The following is an 18613-nucleotide window of genomic DNA, read 5'->3' on the forward strand; positions in this document are numbered from 1 at the left end:
GTCAGGGCTTTGTGATGGCCACTCCAATACCTTGACTTTGTTTTCCTTAGGCCATTTTTCCACAACTTTGGAAGTACGCTTGGGGTCATTGTCCATTTGGAAGACCCATTTGTGACCAAGCTTTACCTGGTGTCTTGAGATGTTGCTTCAATATATCCACATAATTTTGCTACCTCATGACGCCATCTATTTTGTGAAGTGCACCAGTCCCTCCTGCAGCAAAGCACATAACATGATGCTGCCACCCCGTGCCTCATGGTTGGGATGGTGTTCTTCGGCTTGCAAGCCTCCTCTCTTTTTCCTCCAAACATAACAATGATCATATGGCCAAACAGTTATATTGTTTCATCAGACCAGAGGACATTTCTCCAAAAAGTACAATCTTAGTCCCATGTGCAGTTACAAACCGTAGTCTGGCTTTTTTTATGGTGGTTTTGGAGCAGTGGCTTCTTCCTTGCTGAGTAGCCTTTCAGGTTATGTCGATATAGGACTCATTTTACTGTGGATATAGATACTTTTGTACCGGTTTCCTCCAGCATCTTAAGGTCCTTTGCTGTTGTTCTGGGATTGATTTGCACATTTAGCACCAAAGTACGTTCATCTCTAGGAGACAGAATGTGTCTCCTTCCCGAGCGGTATAACGACTACGTGGTCCCATGGTGTTTATACTTGCGTATTATTGTTTGTACAGATTAACGTGGTACCTTCAGGCGTTTGGAAATTGCTCCCAAGACTTGTGGAGGTCTACAATCTTTTTTCTGAGGTCTTGGCTGATTTCTTTTGATTTTCCCATGATGTCAAGCAAACAGGCACTGAGTTTGAAGGTAGGCCTTGAAATACATCCACAGGTACACCGCAAATTGACTCAAATGATGTCAATTAGCCTATCAGAAGCTTCTAAAGCCATGACATTTTCTGGAATTTTCCAAGCTGTTTAAAGGCACAGTCAACTTAGTGTATGTAAAGTTCTGGCCCACTGGAATTGTGATACAGTGAATTACAAGTGAAATAATCGGTAAACAATTGTTGGAAAAATTACTTGTGTCATGCACAAAGTAGATGTCCTAACCGACTTGCCAAAACTATAGTTTGTTAACAAGAAATTTGTGGAGTGGTTGAAAAACAAGTTTTAATGACAACCAACCTAAGTGTATGTAAACTTCCGACTTCAACTGACAGAAGATAGTCCCCTAGCTAATGCACCTTGTAGATGCCATCGTAGCGGTTGCCCTCCTCCGGGGCGTACTTGCTGATGCGTCGTCCCTTGGAGCTCCGCACCACCCGCACTGGCTTCCCCGCACGCCAGTTCCTGGACTCCGCCCCGTCCTTGTCGTTGATGGGGGCGTCACAGTTCAGCGCCAAGGCCCTGAGAGAGCAAGGGTCAAAGGGTCATGTGATGAAGGGAGCTAGCATTCATTCTAGTTCAGCACTAACACATTTGACTCAGCACCCTTTGCGTCTCCAGGGACAGGTTGATGAACACTGGCTTTCAACGGTTTTACATTGACTTGAGTAAAAAAAAAAAAAAAAAAAAAAAAAAGTACACTATGAAGCCTGCCGTCTTGGTTGAAACCAGGGAGAGAAACAGGACAGGTGGTACTTATTGTGTTTGTTTGTTTACTGTACCTGTTATAGTGGGTTAGGGTCTGGTCAAAGGAATGCTCCCCGATGCGTTTGTTCCCTGAAAGGTCGCGACCCCCACTGCCCGTGTAGGTGAACTCATCTCCCCTGTCCTGACAGCGGAGGTCAGAGGGTTAAAAGGAGACACACACACATCTATCTATCTATATAAACACAGCCCCTGCACATGCTGGACTAATCTTGCATTTTCTTTAGCTGACTAAATCACAAGTATGAAATCTCAGCCTGAAACTCACAGTTAAGTCAACATACAGTGCCTTGCAAAACTATTCTTAACCCTTGGATATCTTCATATTTTATTGTGTTGCAAAGTGGTCAACAATCAACAATCTACTCTAATGTCAAAGTAGAAGAACAATTCTAACTTTTTTTAAATTTATTAAAATGTGATATGTATAACTAATTACATAATAGTTATATACATAAGTATTCAGTCCCTTTGTTTAGGCAAGCCTAAATTAGTTCTGGAGTAAAATTTGGCTTAACAAATCAAATAATAATGTAAACTACATGGACTCACTGTGTGAAATAATAGGGGTTCACATGATTCAACTACAAAGACCAGGGAGCTTTTTGAAAGCCTCAAAGAAGGACAGTGATTGGTAGATGGGTAACAATAACAAATCAGACGATGAATATCTCTAAGCATGGTCAAGTGAATAATTATGCTGTGGTTTATGTATTGAACCACCTAGACACATCAAAAATACAGTCATCCTTCTAAACTGAGCAGCAGGATAGGGCTCCAGAGTGGCACAGCAGTCTAAGTCACTGCATCTCAGTGCTAGAGGCGTCACTACAGATCCTGGTTTGAGTCCAGGCTGTATCACAACCGGCCATGATCGGGAGTCCCATAGGGTGGCACACAATTGGCCCAGAGTTGTTAGGGTTTGGCCGGGGTAGGCCTTCATTGTAAATAAGAATTTGTTCTTATCAGACTTGCCTAGTTAAATAAAAGGTTAAATTAAAACTTTTAAAAAATGACAGGAATGAAATTGCTCAGGGATGTTCCCATGAGACTATTGGTGATTTTAAAACAGCTACGGAGTTCAATGGCTGTGATGGGAGAAAACTGAGGACAGATCAACAACATTGTAGGGACTCCACAATAATTACATAAATGACAAAGTGAAAAGAAGAATACAAATATACAGAATATTCCAAAACATGAGCCTTGTATGGTACTAAAGTAATTCTGAAAAACAAAAACTGCCAAAGGTATACACTGGCCTAAAAGCAAAGCCTCATGTTTTGGGCAAATCCAACACAACATCACTGAGTAACTGCCTCCGTATTTTCAAAAATGGTAGTGGCTGCATCATGTTAGGGGTATGCTTGTCATCAGCAAGGACAAGAGAGTTTTTCAGGATAAAAAGATACAGGATGGAGCTAAGCACAGGCAAAAATCATAGAGGAATACCTTGGAGAGTAATTTAACTTTCATCAGGACAATAACCTACAACACAAGGCCAAATCTACACTGGAGCTGCTTGCTCCTGAGTGGCCAAGTTACAGTGTCAATGTAAATCTGCTTAATAATCTATGGCAAGATTTGAAAATTACTGTCTAGCCATGATCCCCAACATCTTGACAGAACTTGAAGAATTATGAAAAGAATAATGGGCTAATATTGCACAATCCAGGTGTGTAAAGCTCTTAGAGACTTACCCAAGAAGACTCACAGCTGTAATCACTGCCAAAAGGGGTTTATAACATGTATTGACTCAGGGAGCGGAATGCTTCAACAACAACTATATTTTACTTATTTAATTTCTATTAATGAAAAAATAATAATCTTCCAATTTCACAATTAAATCCATTTTCATCCCATTTTTTTATAAATAGAATGTGAACACAGTGCCTTCATACCCCTTGACCTTTTTCACATTTTGTTACATTACAGCTTTATTCTAACATGATTTATAAAAATAAAAAAAACAGAAATATCACATTTACTTAAGAATTCAGACCCTTTACTCAGTACTTTGTTGAAGCACCGTTGTCAGTGACTACAGCATTGAGTCTTCTTGGAAATGACACTACAAACTTGGCACACCTACATTTGGGTAGTTTCTCCCATTCTTCTCTCCAGATCCTCTCAAGCTCAGTCAGGTTGGATGGGGAGCATTGCTGCACAGCTATTTTCAGGTCTCTCCAGAGATGTCCAATCAGGTTCAAGTCCAGGCTTTGGCTGGGCCACTCAAGGCCATTGAGACTTGTCCCGAAGCCACTCCTGCGTTGTTTTGGCTGTGTGCTTCGGGTCATTGTCCTGTGGAAGTTGAACCTTTGCCCCAGTCTGATGTCCAGAGCGGCAAGGATCTTTCTGTACTTTGCTCTGTTCATCTTTCCCTACATCCTGACTAGTTTCCCAGTCCCTGAAAAACATCCCCACAGCATGATGGTGCCACCACCATGCTTCACCGTAGGGATGGTACCAGGTTTCCCCCAAACATGACTCTTGGTACGCAGGCCAAAGTGTTCAATCTTGGTTTCATCAGACCAGAGAATCTTGTTTCTCATGGTCAGAGTCCTTTGGGTGCCTTTTGGCAAACTCAAAGCGGGCTGTCATGTGCCTTTTACTGAGGTGTGGCATCCGTCTGGCCACTCTACCATAAAGGTCTGATTGGTGGAGTGCTGCAGAGATGGTTGTCCTTCTGAAAGGTTCTCCATCGGTCAGAGTGACCATTGGGTTCTGGAAGGTTGTCCCAGCTCCACAGAGGAACTCTAGAGCTCTGTCAGAGTGACCATCGCGTCCGTCTCGAACCTCTACGGACAACCCCTTTGACCGGATGGCTTGGTTTTTGCTCTGACATGCACTGCCAACTGTGGGACCTTATATAGACAGGTGTGTGCCTTTCCAAATCATGTCCAATCAATTGAATTTAACACAGGTGGACTCCAATCAATTTTTTTTTACAATCATTTTATGGTGAAATTGACCTTCCCCAAACTTGAAACTCACGCGCTGCTTATGAATGCCATTTAGGCTCTAAACCCCTTGCAAAAGCAGATTAATGTGCTTAATTTTAAAACGTTATTTGACACTTAGTTGTGATAAACAATGTGTTTAATATTAGGAAAGTTGAGAAATAAATATAGTAGGCCTAGTCTATACAAAGCTGATCCTCCTCTTTTTAGTAGAGGCCATCAACCTGTTTTCTCAATTGTATAGCAATGTTGCGCAACATGAGCTCATGGGCTCTCATGTCGTCTTTGATTAGATTTTCGAAAACATTTGCATTGATGTCAGAGTGATTAGAGGGACAATGGAGTGCTGAGTACCAGGCAGTTAACTAGTTTGGTAGGCTACTAATGACCATCAGCAGCATCAGAGCTTGGAGAAGCCTAATTACCATGATTAAACAGTCATGTGGAATTTGACTGCCGTCATGACTCGTGACCGCCGGTGTGGCGGTAATATGGTCACCGCAACAGTCCTAGTTACTAGACATAACTCTAACCCACTGTATAAGACATTCTCCAAAATGTAAATATTTCTGGCATTTATATTAAATTCCAGCCGTACTTTATCAAAAGTCAGCTATGACTACCAGGCCTGGTTTCACAGATTTTTTTCATAGTGCTCTATTGTTCACAGTACTTATCTTATATTATCTCCAATATATCGTCCATGTAAAAAACCTGTCTGATCAGGATGAATAATATCCGACGATACCTTTTAATTCTACGCACTTTGCTAGAATTTTTGCATCACAATACTAACGTGTAAGGGCCCTCTAATTTCTTAAATTGGTTGGATCTTTGTATTTACCACTTGGGTCCTGTTTCAGTAATAATGAAATCAGACCCTGTTGAGTATCTGATAATCTATCATTTTTATCGAAGTGGTTAAAAAAATGCTAATAATTGTCCTCTGAGTACATCAAAAAAGGTTTGGCACACATCAACTAGTATGCCATCCAGCGCTGGAGTTTTCCCAGACTTAAAGGCTTTAATTGCATCAAGAAGTTCCTTCTCTGTAATTTGGCCTTCACATGAGTCTTTCTGTACAGATGTTAAATTTACATTATTAATAGAATAATACAATTAACTTTGGTTAATGGAGACTGAAATGAAAACATCTGCTTAAAGTACTTTGCTTCCTCTTTCTAAATATAGTTTGGTGAATCATGGGTGACTACGTCATTTGTAGCAAATTTCAGTAAATTATTTTTGGAAGCATTTCTGTGTTGTTTTCCCCATATTCCATCCAGTTCATTTTATTTTTTTATAATATATTACAGTACACTTGATCTTTCTTGCATAAGTTCCTCCTCTTCTTTTATAGTCATTCCTCTAATGTATTCTGTGCCTCTATGGTACAGTTTTTATTGACAACTCTCTGTACTGTTAGTCCCTCTATTTCCTTTGCTAATATTCATTCTTTTGACCTAAATTGCTATTGTTTTAAAGATGAGTATTGAATTGTATGGCCTCTAAAGGCACATTTACAAAAAGTGTCCCATACAATAAGGGGATCTGCTCTACCTATATTATGTTGGAAAAAGGCAGTTATAAATGATTCTGTCCAGGTTAAAACAAGTTGTCATCCAAAAGGCTTTGATGAAATGTCCAATATCCTCGCCAACATGGAAATTCTAAGGATAATGGATAGGACAATTATTTGATGGCATTCTGTCCCCTAGCAACACTTTTTAAACTTTTGGTGCCAGTGAGAATGACATAAGAAAGTAGTCCAGACGACTAGCTTCATTGAGCCTCTGCCATGTAAAACTCACTAGGTCAGGATAGACACACCCACACGTTCCAATATATCCATGACATCTGTGATTTCCTTATATGCATTAGGGTGATAATGGAAATCGCACTACGGTCCATTGAGGTATTTAAAACCGTATTATAATCTCCCACCATAATAATACAGTTTTGTATTGCTTGTAGGCAAGATAAATTATTATATATAGTTTTAAAGAAGCGTGAATCATCATTATTTGGACCTTATCGATTAATGAGCCAAATCTGTTGATGGTCCATCTACCTTGAGGATCTGTTTGGACAATTTGCACATTCAGATCAGAATTATTGTTAATTAATATAATCACCCCTTTTGAGTTACTTTGCCCATGGTAAAAGTATATTTCGCCCCCCCAATCCTTCTTCCACAGAACATCATCTAAAATTGTTGAATGAGTTTCCTGTAAACAATAGATATTACCTTCCTTCTCTTTTAGCCAGGTAAATACTGATTGTCTTTTCTTATCCGCTAAGCCAAATCCATCCTCCAGACGAATCCTAGTTAAACATTCATCATAGTGATTTAAATGCACTCTCCAGAGCTATGCTGTATTCTTAAAAGGATGTACATTATGTACATCCTTTAAGAAAGTCAAACATGTTAAAGGGAGAGAAGGAGAGCGGGGGTGGGAAAAAGAGAGGCAGACAACAGCTGTGTGAGGACCAGATGGATGGGTTGACAGACTACCATCCTCCCTCCATCCTACCCTCCTCCCATGCTAAAGACAAGACAGAGCAAGAACAAACATGGGTGAGAATAGAGAGGGAAAACAGAGGGAGAGAGCCCACTCCCACGCTCCTAGATTGCTAAGTTCAAACACAACAACCGCAGAAATGAAAATAAAATCAAAAAGAAACCCACCACTTCATCCTCGAAGCCTCCGGCCAGCACCAGCGAATAGGAGCCATCGTTACTGCGGCCGTGGATACCTCCCACGTGGGGCCTGTGCACTCCAGCTTCACTCACCTTGGAACACAGGAAGGGAGGAGAATATAGATAGGGAGAATGAACAGGAGTGGGGGAGAGTCAGGATGGGTGATGTGAGATATGGGAGGGATAGAGAAAGAGGGAAGGAACGTGCGATACACGTTTTTTTTGTAAACAAATTTGTGTCAGAAGATCAGAGTTGACAACTATAAGCCAATAAAGTTCACTTAAAGTAACAATCCTTTCGGATTTAACATCGCCATGATTTGAAAATATAGCGTATTGTTCGAAACATTCTCTCTGTTCTCTGTGAGGAATTATCCAACATGTATCACCCTACCGGTATGACCCATGGTACGAAATCGTGTTGCCATTGGCTCACCTGAACACGGAACTTCCATGTTGTTCCCACGGGAACACCAGGTACGGGCCCGTAGTGATTGGAGGGGACGATGGTACATTCCTTAGTGCGCCCCACACAGGCCATACCCTGAAACAGGAGCATGGCATTCAAGGAAAGGACCTATTCATGCATGTTTTAGCTAGCATGTATTCCCACGCTGGACCACACACGTTACATAAACAAAGGGCTTACTAGTAGAAGCTTTAATTACCATAATAGCGTAATCAGACCTGAATGGTTTTGTGTATATATAACAATAATCCATTTTCAGGGCTGGAAATGTTTCTTGTTAAAGCATTGGACAATTTGATTCATTCTTATCTCATAACATTCCCAAATGATAAGGCAAATAAATGAGAAAAACAAAACCTCTAGCACTTTCATGTATATAGATGTTAAAATGTACAGAATAGGCTGTTTTCAATTAACACGGGATGCATTCTAAATGGCACCATATTCCCTATAGTGCACTACTTTTGACCAGAGCCCTATGGACCCTTGTTAAAATTACTGCACTAAATAGGCAATAGGGTGTCATTTGGGAAGAATTAATGTTGTATACTGGGAAACAATGGGGTTCATTTTCCTCAAGTTTAGTTCCAGGAAAAGAACTTCACTCTGCTGAGTCATTTTAAATGGCATTGTTAGCGTCGCCTCACAGCTTGAGTGGAGAGCGCCAACAAAGAATTACACACGGCTTAGTCAGAGCATAAAGGCCTCACTGTGGGCCTGGGCCATGTTCAATGGGCACCAAACGGAAGGAAACAGAGTAAAAAGTAGAGGGTTTTGTTCAGTAGGGCCAGGGTTGCACATTTCAGGGAACTTTCAATAAATTCCCTGATTTTCCTGAAATCCCAGTTAGAGGATTCCTAGAATCAGGAGGAAATAAGCAGGAATACTCCAACCAGGATTTCACAAAAACCAGGGAATTTATTGAAAGTTTGTGTAATTTTGCAACCCTAATTTGTAGGGTACAATGTCACAAAACATTTTGCAATGGAAAACGAAATTGAGTGGTTCTTATTGGACAAGTCCAGGTAGTCCCTCCCTGTCTCAGTCCGTTTTCTTCCCATTTGGTCACTACTGCTACCTGCCAATGCACTCCTTTAGGAGAACTTAGTGAGGAGATTCAATGAATACAGCCCAGGCAGGCGTGTTTTGCGTGGGGTAAAAGTTGACTGAATTCGTTTTGGACACGGGCTGTAGTAGAGCGGGTCAAGAGCTTCAAAGGCACGACAATGCCTCTTCCCCCTCAGGAGGCTGAAAAGTTCTACAGCTGCACCACCAAGAAGCATCTTGATTGGCTGCGTCACCACTTAGTATGACACCTGATTGGCATCCGACAGCAAGGCGCTACAGAGGGTAGCGCGTACGGTCCAGTACATTGCTCGGGCCGAGCTCCCTGCTCTCCAGGAACTCTATACCAGGCGGTGTCAGAGGAAGGCCCAACATCTATAGTCTGGAACCAACAGGAGGACCCTGAACAGCTTCTACCCCCAAGCCATAAGACTTCTAAACGAGACTGCTAAATAGCTAATAAAATAGCTACCCGGACTACCTGCATTGAACCTTTTTTACACAAACTCTCTTGCACCGACTATATCCACACACTCATACATGCTTACATTGACACCGCAACACACAAACACTACATACGCCCACACACACAAACATGCATACTGATGCGACACACACACTTTTGACACTCACCACATACACTGCTGCTACTGTCTATTATCTATCCTGTTGCCTAGTCACTTTACACCTACCTACAGTGCATTCAAAGTATTTTGTGTCACTGGCCTACACACAATAATACCCCATAATGTGGAATTATGTTTTTAGACATTTTTACAAATTAATTAAAAATGAAAAGCTGAAATGTCTTGATTCAAAAAGTATTCAACCCCTTTGTTATAGCTAACCTTAAAGTTCCAATGCATCGCAAAGGGCACCTATTGGTAAAAAACAGACATTAAATATCCCTTAGAGCATGGTGAAGTTATTAATTACACTTTGGATGGTGTATCAATACACCCAGTCACTACAAAGATGCAGGCGTCCTTGCCAGAGAGGAAGGAAACCACTCAGGGATTTCACCATGAGGCCAATGGTGACTTTAAAACAGTTACAGAGTTTAATGGCTGGGAGTAGGAGACAACTGAGGATGGATCACAACATTGTAATTACTCCACAATACTAACCTAAATGACAGAGTGATAAGTGAAGTGAGACTGCAAAAAGACAATGCAAAGAACTAGACTTTATATCCTGAAAACAAAGTGTTATGTTTGGAGCAAGTATGAATGAGATATCTGTATTTTATTTTCAATACATTTTATAAAAATTATAAAAACATGTTTTCACTTTGTCATCATGGGGTATTGTGTGTAAAAGGGGTGAGAAAAACAATATTTAATAAGTGTTCAATTCAGGCTGTAACACATCCAATTATTAGTCAAGGGGTATAAATAGTTTCTGAAAGCACTGTATATGTAGTACATAGCTACCTCAATTACCTCGTACCCCTGCACATCGACTCTGTACTGGTACTCCCTGTATAGAGCCATGTTATTTTTTTACTCATTATTTGCTGTGTATTTCGTCCTTGTGTCACTATTTACAATTTGGATTGTATTTTTATTTTTTTAAATCTTTTTAAAACTCTGCATTGTTGGAAAAGGACCCGATTTGATTTAATGAAAATAATTCTGTGTTTCCACATGCAAAAGTGGTTGCTTTTGATAAGAAGTTGGACAATGCACCATGCTGCTTTGTCGGCAACATGACCAAGTGCCGAAGATTACTGTTCCGATTGGAGAAGGACGCTCCTCCCTTACGGCTTTTGCCCGTTCACGTTACGGGCCATAGACCGGTGCCCCGCGCATCAGCATAATCCAATCTGCCCAGTCACTCTGCTACAAAGCTGTGAAGAAGAGATCTACTTTGTATTGCAATATTGTGACTCGACAGGCCGAAAGCTCAGTTTACTCAACTAGCCTGGGCTTCTGTTAGCAGCAAAAGGCGCTAGACAATGACAGTGTTGTCGGTCTGCCTGCCCATGTGGGTGAGTGTCTCGCTCACTCATTCAGCTGCCAAAAACCAAGGGGGTCCTCCTTCTGAGTGTCACATAACACGAGTTGCAGCATTAACATATTTGCTCCAGTCCAGGCCAAGATATCGCCTCTTTCTAAAGTAAAATAGAATAGTCTTTCAAGACCAAAGTGTGTTTGACAACAGCTGGTAATCAGCTGAGGGGAACACGCTGTACCAAAATGAACAAACGGCAGGAATCAACACAATTGCACATTAGATGACCAATTCTCAGTAGGATGAGACCGGTATGCTGATATTTGTTGCTTACTGCGTTCATTTTTGACTGAACAGGAGTTCCTAAATAGTATTCTGATTAGTACACAGCATGCAGTTGAAGTAGGTAGTAGGCAAGTCAGATTTCGGACACAGCCCGTCACCTTTCCCCATTCCCTCTGACTCTCTGTTGGGGCTAAGGGGTTAGCGTAGTTAGTATTATAGACCCGGTCTGTCTCACCTTGCCCCAGTCCCTCTGACTCTCTGTTGGGGGCTGTTGGGGCTAAGACCCGGTCTGTTAGTCCCTCTGACTCTGTTGGGGCTAAGGGGTTAGTATTATAGACCCGGTCTGTCTCACCTTTCCCCATTCCCTCTGACTCTCTGTTGGGGCTAAGTGGTTAGCGTAGTTAGTATTATAGACCCGGTCTGTCTCACCTTGCCCCAGTCCCTCTGACTCTCTGTTGGGGCTAAGGGGTTAGCGTAGTTAGTATTATAGACCCGGTCTGTCTCACCTTTCCCCATTCCCTCTGACTCTCTGTTGGGGCTAAGGGGTTAGCGTAGTTAGTATTATAGACCCGGTCTGTCTCATCTTGCCCCAGTCCCTCTGACTCTCTGTTGGGGCTAAGGGGTTAGCGTAGTTAGTATTATAGACCCGGTCTGTCTCACCTTTCCCCATTCCCTCTGACTCTCTGTTGGGGCTAAGTGGTTAGCGTAGTTAGTATTATAGACCCGGTCTGTCTCACCTTGCCCCAGTCCCTCTGACTCTCTGTATGGGCTGATGGCATCTTTGCTTTCTTCTTACTGGCCTTCAGCTTCTCACCAGCCTTCACAACCTCGCTAGTGTCATTCTTACAGGTGGGACAGTACCTGCCAAGTAAAACAGGCAAGAGCCAAAAGTCAGTCACTTAAAGGAGTAGGTGCACTACCCCCTCAGAGCATGATCAATACAGGGAGTCAATATAGGGGGTGTGTTGTGTTTGATGGACAGAAGATAAACTACTGTTGGTGCTATACTTTTGGTGTCATTGTCTCTTGGAACTTTGAAACTCACCATAAAAATATGGCACTAAATAAAACACACACACACACACACACACACACACACACATATGGCTAAAGCCATTTCTCAGTCATCACTGACATGCAGAAATGACTAACACTCAATGCGTGTTTGTTCATCATTAGAATCAATGGACCACATATTGTACATGCACCACCAGCCATTAGTGCACAGGTCTATGGGTCGGTCTCTGTCTACATCCCAAATGCAACCCTATTCCCTACATAGAGCACTACTCTGTACTTTTGACCAGGGCCCATAGTAGTGCACTGTATAGGGAATAGGGTGACATTTGGGATGCTGCCTACAGTATGTGTGAGTGAGTGTAGCGCCCCCAAATGGTGGGAGTGCATAGCGAAGCTCACCAGTCCTCGTCGTCTGGTATAGTGGAGAGCGGTGGGTTGAGGCAGTAGATGTGGAAGGCCATGTTACATTCGTCACACAGCAGCTGCATGTGGGCGTCCTGCTTCCCTCCACACACACAGCACGAGCAGAACCTGCACTCAGAGTCGGGGTCCGCCTTGCAGTGCTTACACTCGGGCCCGCTCTTCCCTGGATCAATCCCAGCGTGTGTAGAGTACATACACACACAGACCCGTGAAAATATACACATGCACCAGTATGCACACACCCACACACAGACAAATACATATGCAAACAATTGCCGCAAACACAGGCAAACAAAACCACAAAACAAATACCCATGCACACACACACACGCAAACCAAAACACACATACTGATGGCAATAAACCATGTGAAATTGCAAATTGTGCCATTTTGCAATGGCCATTTTATCATTGAGGCTACTTGACGAAAACAATTCAGAGTGAATTCTCAATATTACCCCCTTAACCCTATCCTAGCCCTGACTGGCTGGTCTGAAGACTGTAGTATTGAAGCGTACGTTTGAACTGGCCATCTGCAGCAGACAGTGAGGGTGCTCCAGTCTTCTCAAGCTGATAGATCTCATCCAGAAACAACAGCTTACAGTCTGGGATGACGTCCCCTGGCCCTCTGGGGGGGGGAGAACAGTCCTCGCTCAACAACAGTCAGCAGAAATATCTACATTGCATTACAGGCCTACGTGGCTCACAATACAACCAATAAGTAACCCACAGCCCTTACATCTGATTATATGAAACACTGGTAAAATGAACCTCTTCTTTTGCCTTTACAATGTCAGATCTCATCTCTGACTCTGCACTTCACACCAGAATATGAAGATTCACAACAATACCTGTAGACATAAATATACCTTCTATATACACGGGGTTTATACACCACAGCTCTAGTCTCCTACCCCAGTAGGATCTTGACGCGGACCTCCTTGTTGGTTCTGGAGATCTCATTGAGCGCAGTAATCTCAGCGTCGAACCAGAACCCCCTCTCCTCTGGGATCTCAATGTTGTAGTTCACCATGACAACAAGGCCTACACTGAGCTGGTCCCACTGGAGCAGAGTCCGAGCCCGCGGCCTCACGTTACCACCGCACATCTCCACCACGCCGTTCTCAGGGTAACTAGGGAGAGGAGAGAACACCACCGCCATCCTCATTAGAAACATCAACATTAGATCAAATATCAAAAAACTTCACCTGATGAATTCGTAATAAAAGTACGATCTCCAGATGTGTAAAACTCAAAACTAGTTATCCTCAAAATGAACACAGAACTGCGAAGTAGTTTCACTTAGTTATACCTGTTAGTCAGATGTAGCAAGCTGAGCAGAGAAACTGCTAGGACAGGCCAAAATTATATATTTTTTAATACAGCCAGACAAGAGAAATTGGAATTTCACACACGTAAGCACAAAACTTCAGAGACAAATCAGCATAATATGCAGCTTGGACTGGGACTAATGCAACAGGCTTCGAAAGGGTTTAACAGCTCTGTATCTCCGTAAGAACAGACAGAGGAGGAAATGAAACACTGTGTGTACGTTGCAAAAACATCCCATCCTCCGGTCTGAAAAAAAAAAAGACAACTCTAAAAATATATATATATATATATATGTGTGTGTGTGACTAACTCACCACTCCAAAGTCAGGTAGCCCCTGAATAAGGATTCTAAGGTTAATAGAGTTGTACTTTAAAAGAATGTCCGACATAAAACCAGTGTAGATGTGGTCAGTCCTGGAGAGGTTAAACAATAAAGGTGATTGACTATTTTTTTTTTTAAATGGACAGTGAATGCTGGAGACTAGCTCACATACCATGGCCTGCATTAGGCAATGCTTTCATCACAATCCACCCCACACACTCTCTGCAGTGTCACAAAATCACAGAGCTCTTCCCCAGCATCACTACATTGAAGCATGTCAACACAATTTAAGTGACAAGCACACTAGACACATTTATCTTTAATAAACTGCTGAGTAGTTTGTGGTATTTACCGTTAATATTCCCAACACACCCATCCTAGAAATGTGACAGTGGTAGTGTCCTATCTGACCAGAGGAGGCTGACGGGTTATTTTGACAAAATATTTTGCTGATGGATGATAAGATAAATTGGGTTCACAGACATTAGCATGGTGAAGAGGCTTAGTAGCCACTGGCTGCACTGTGAAGGTATCTCCTATTTCTCCTGTCTAGTGTCCTTCACATTCTCCTCTCCTCTCCCTGCAATGTGCTCCGTGCACACTCAAGTTCATGTTCCGAATTTTAATCCATGGTTCCACACACACCCTACCAGGGCTGACGCTTTACACAGAGGGAGAGAGAAAGACCAGCCTACGGTTCACAGCAATATCCTCTACGTGTGTGCATGTTTTGGTGCCTGTGTACGTGCATACCATAACACATTGTTCTACATTGTAGATTAACAGTGAAGACATCAAAACTATGAAATAACACATATGGAATCATGTAGTAACCAAAAAAAAAGTGTTAAATATGGATTTTATATTTGAGATTCTTCAAAGTAGCCACCCTTCACCTTGATGACAGCTTTGCAGCTTTGGCATGCTCTCAACCAGCTTCATGAGGTAGTCACCTGGAATGCATTTCAATTAACAGGTGTTCCTTGTTAAAAGTTCATTTGTGGCTACTTTGAAGAATCTCAATCGATATTTTGATTTGTTTAACACTTTTTTGGTTACTACAGGATTCCATGTGTTATTTCATAGTATTGATGTCTTCACGATTATTCTACAATGTAGAAAATAGTAAAAAAGAAAAGAAAAACCCTGGAATGAGTAGGTGTGTCCAATCTTGTCTGGAACTGTCGATATAGTAGGAACACTAGCGACGAAAGCTTGAGCACATTGATAGCTCCGAGATGTCGGTGTGAGAGTAGCAGGCTAGAGGCATGAATTTCCTTTTTTGGGTGGAGGGGATTATAGAAGCTCCACAAGGAGAGAACAGAACAAAAGTCAGTGCTCAGCACACAGTGTTCCTGTGGCAAAGGAGAGACGGGAACAACCCAGTGGAGGAGATTAGTCCACCCCGGGCCATGGGCACACAGACCCTCATACTGTACACAGCGCCTGTGAAGAGCAGGAAACTAGAAGTGGTTCTAGAATCTGGACTCTAAAATCTGGAAACCACAATTTAGAATCTGGCATTTAGAATCTAGACTCTGGAATTTAGAGTGTTAACTGAAGAAACTATGAAAGTGTTTGTCATTATCATCATTATGTAGATTACCAAACAGGGCACCTATACTGCATGTAGAGGAGGTATGCGAAAACGAGTATTTCCCCTTAGCTCAAATGAAGCACTGCCATGGGTGTCAGATAAGCAGCATGGTTTGATAGGGTGTCTGGGATTCAGATGAGGACACACACACACACACACACACACACACACACCAACGCAGAGGAGTCTGGCTGATCTTATCTGAGTGTAATTACGCCATGACGACGTCACATGGGCGAAATGATCACATTCCGTTAATCTCCCTGTTCATTTGTAATTTTATATTTCAAATGTAAACCTTGGGTTTTTCCCTTTTAAAAGATCTGTTTAATCAAATTGAATCTGAAAACAAGAGGGGAGGATAAGTAAGTGAAGTGCAGGAGAGGACAGACAGTGGGTGTGTGGAGGAGTAGCTGACTACTACTGGAGGCGAGTCGGCAGTCCTGGAGCTATGAGCTATTCAAACAATAAGGGTAGCACAACCTTTGCAGCAATGCAATAGTACATTCCTTCTGGTCTTTTTCATATAATCATTGTTTATACCTGATTTATACTTTCCAGAGTTTTTTCTTTGCTTGGATGGATGCACATGCATCGGTTGTGCCAAATGCTACACTGAAAGCGTTGGTTGGGCCGAGAGCGAGTCCCACCACAAGCCAGATCTGAGACGATTGTTAGAATGAAAAAACAGGCGAAAAGAATGCAGACGATTCTCCATCTTGGAGGCAACGGTTTTGAGCCTCATTAAGATTTCTTACAGATTAGTCGAAGACTTTGAAGTAAAACAGGTGGTTTCAGTTTTGACAAGCTGTTTTTCAGCCTCAAATTATTACAGCAGGCAGGCGAGCCTTGGAAAGCTTTGCCTAACCACAACACAGAGAGAAAGAGAGAGAGAGAGAGAAAAGCTGCTTGGCTTGGGGTCATTTGAAATATAAATGTTTATTTCCCATCATCGTACTGAAATATGCCCAATGAGTAGAACAGGGGTGTCAAACTCATTCCATGCAGAGCCGAGAGTCTGCCGCTTTTTGGTTTCTCCTTTCAATGTGTCCAATGAAGACCGATACAACCAAGTGAGGGGAGTTCCGAACCCATCGGTCACCTTAATTCAATCAAACACAAGAGAGGAGCAAAAAACCTGCAGACACTCGGCCCTCTGTGGAATGAGTTTGATACATATGGGCTAGAGAGATTGGTAGCTACAGAAGTGATGTAAGTGGTTCACTAAGCGAAGAGCCTTATGCACCTCACTCGCAACATGCTCGATGTGCAGCTCAATTTTAGGCAGCAATTGGAATGGGGTTTAGAGTAACGCTCCCCGAGAACTCCGCGGTTACCTTGGAAACGGCTCCTTTGAATTCATTTCCCTGAAAAAGATGACTCCAAATTCCATCTAGTAGCTTCTCCCCACCAACTCTGTTCTCCTTTCCCTTATAAGCTGCAGGCAGAATCAGGGGCTGTGGTTTTAAACTAGTTGCCCCAACCCAACCCCTTTTTCCTTTCCCTCTGAACCAAAGAGTTGTGGGTTTTCACCATCCAGCAGGACATAGGGTGATTTCTGATTATTTACATAAAAGGAGTACAAGAACAAAACAGTTATATTAATACGTTGCAGATGTTAGCTACTGTGACGACCCTCCCACTGTCTGCTGAATTCTCTCTCTTTACGCTTGTTTTCCTTAATAGGATGACGGTGGGCGGAGCCGGGAGGGTCGTCAGCGAAATGGGACATACCTGGGCTCGGGTGTGTTCTGGGGATAAATACACCTTCCCCCCCATTCATTGAGGAGCTTTCTCTCCACACAGACATACTATTTTTGGTTGTGGCGTTTTGTGGCTTGTTTGTTTCGGCACCTTTCATTATCACCATCTTTGTACGCAACCACTCTCTTACACCACTGATTACTGACTACCCACACACACACACAGCATTGTTAAATTGTATATAGTTTACTTCAGTTAAGAAACATATTTTTGTTAGTCCGTTATGCACGTTGTCTCCCTCTTTGTTAAGGGCTACGAGCCGGTTCGTGACACTACTTTGCAAAACTGTACATGTCGTCCAAGTTGTGGTTATAAACACCAACTACTGACAATGTTTTCAGAGAGGCCATGGAAGTTGAGACTCAACATGGAAAATGGAAAATGAGAACATGGAAAATGAGACTCAACATCTCAGATTACCAACTGACCTGTCTACTGTATTAAATCTGGTTCTTATGCTATTACTCCAGGTGACTAGCCAGTGTTTCAGAAGGTTATCGGTTTGTCTTAAAACATGCAAAGCTCACTGATCTACAGACACTTATTTTTCGGGAATGGATTTCTGAGACAGGAAATAACTCTGTTGCCTTTTGACCTGCCTTTGAACTCAATTTGTCTTACTGGCCAGTGCCCCACCAGCCTAGTAAGGAAAACAGTTAATGCTGCCGTTTCATTACTGCTTGGAGCTTTAGTTTTCCAGGTCAAAGGTTACTGAGGGAGTGGCTGGCACTTTTGGTGCAGCAATACATAAAAGGGGTATTATGTCAGATTTATTGCCACTTCTATTGCATGCAATCACACCTCCTCTGTATTTACTGGGGCGGGACTACATACTGTAAGGGGATATCAAAGCACTTCTACAGCCAAATATATGGCATGTAATGGTATCTCCTGAACTCCCCAGCAACCCCAGTCTACATAGCTCTGACTCACAGTGAGCTACAAACTCTTTTGGACAGTGACCCCCTTTCTTTCTCTTTTTATTTTGTCATTTTGGCTCTGTACTCCAGCACTTTGGATTTGAAACGATTACATTGACTATTGGGTTAAAGGGCAGACTGTCAGCTTTAATTTGGAGGGTATTTTCATCCATATCGGGTGAACTTTTTAGAAT

General features: G+C 42.3%; 1 protein-coding gene across 1 annotated transcript in view; it reads right to left on the reverse strand.

Moving 5' to 3' along the window:
* Positions 1-18613, reverse strand: part of LOC135517597 (E3 ubiquitin-protein ligase UHRF1-like) — a 39447-nt gene that overhangs the window by 5467 nt on the left and 15367 nt on the right. The window contains exons 4-11 of the mRNA XM_064942047.1: positions 13399-13617; positions 13003-13112; positions 12462-12648; positions 11780-11903; positions 7707-7814; positions 7259-7363; positions 1627-1733; positions 1204-1366 (exon numbers count right to left, since the gene is read on the reverse strand). Coding sequence (XP_064798119.1) covers positions 1204-1366; positions 1627-1733; positions 7259-7363; positions 7707-7814; positions 11780-11903; positions 12462-12648; positions 13003-13112; positions 13399-13617 — 1123 coding nt within the window. The remainder of the gene's footprint in view (positions 1-1203; positions 1367-1626; positions 1734-7258; positions 7364-7706; positions 7815-11779; positions 11904-12461; positions 12649-13002; positions 13113-13398; positions 13618-18613) is intronic.

Source organism: Oncorhynchus masou, chromosome 28 (assembly GCF_036934945.1).
Source record: "Oncorhynchus masou masou isolate Uvic2021 chromosome 28, UVic_Omas_1.1, whole genome shotgun sequence".
Classification (NCBI taxonomy): domain Eukaryota; kingdom Metazoa; phylum Chordata; class Actinopteri; order Salmoniformes; family Salmonidae; genus Oncorhynchus; species Oncorhynchus masou.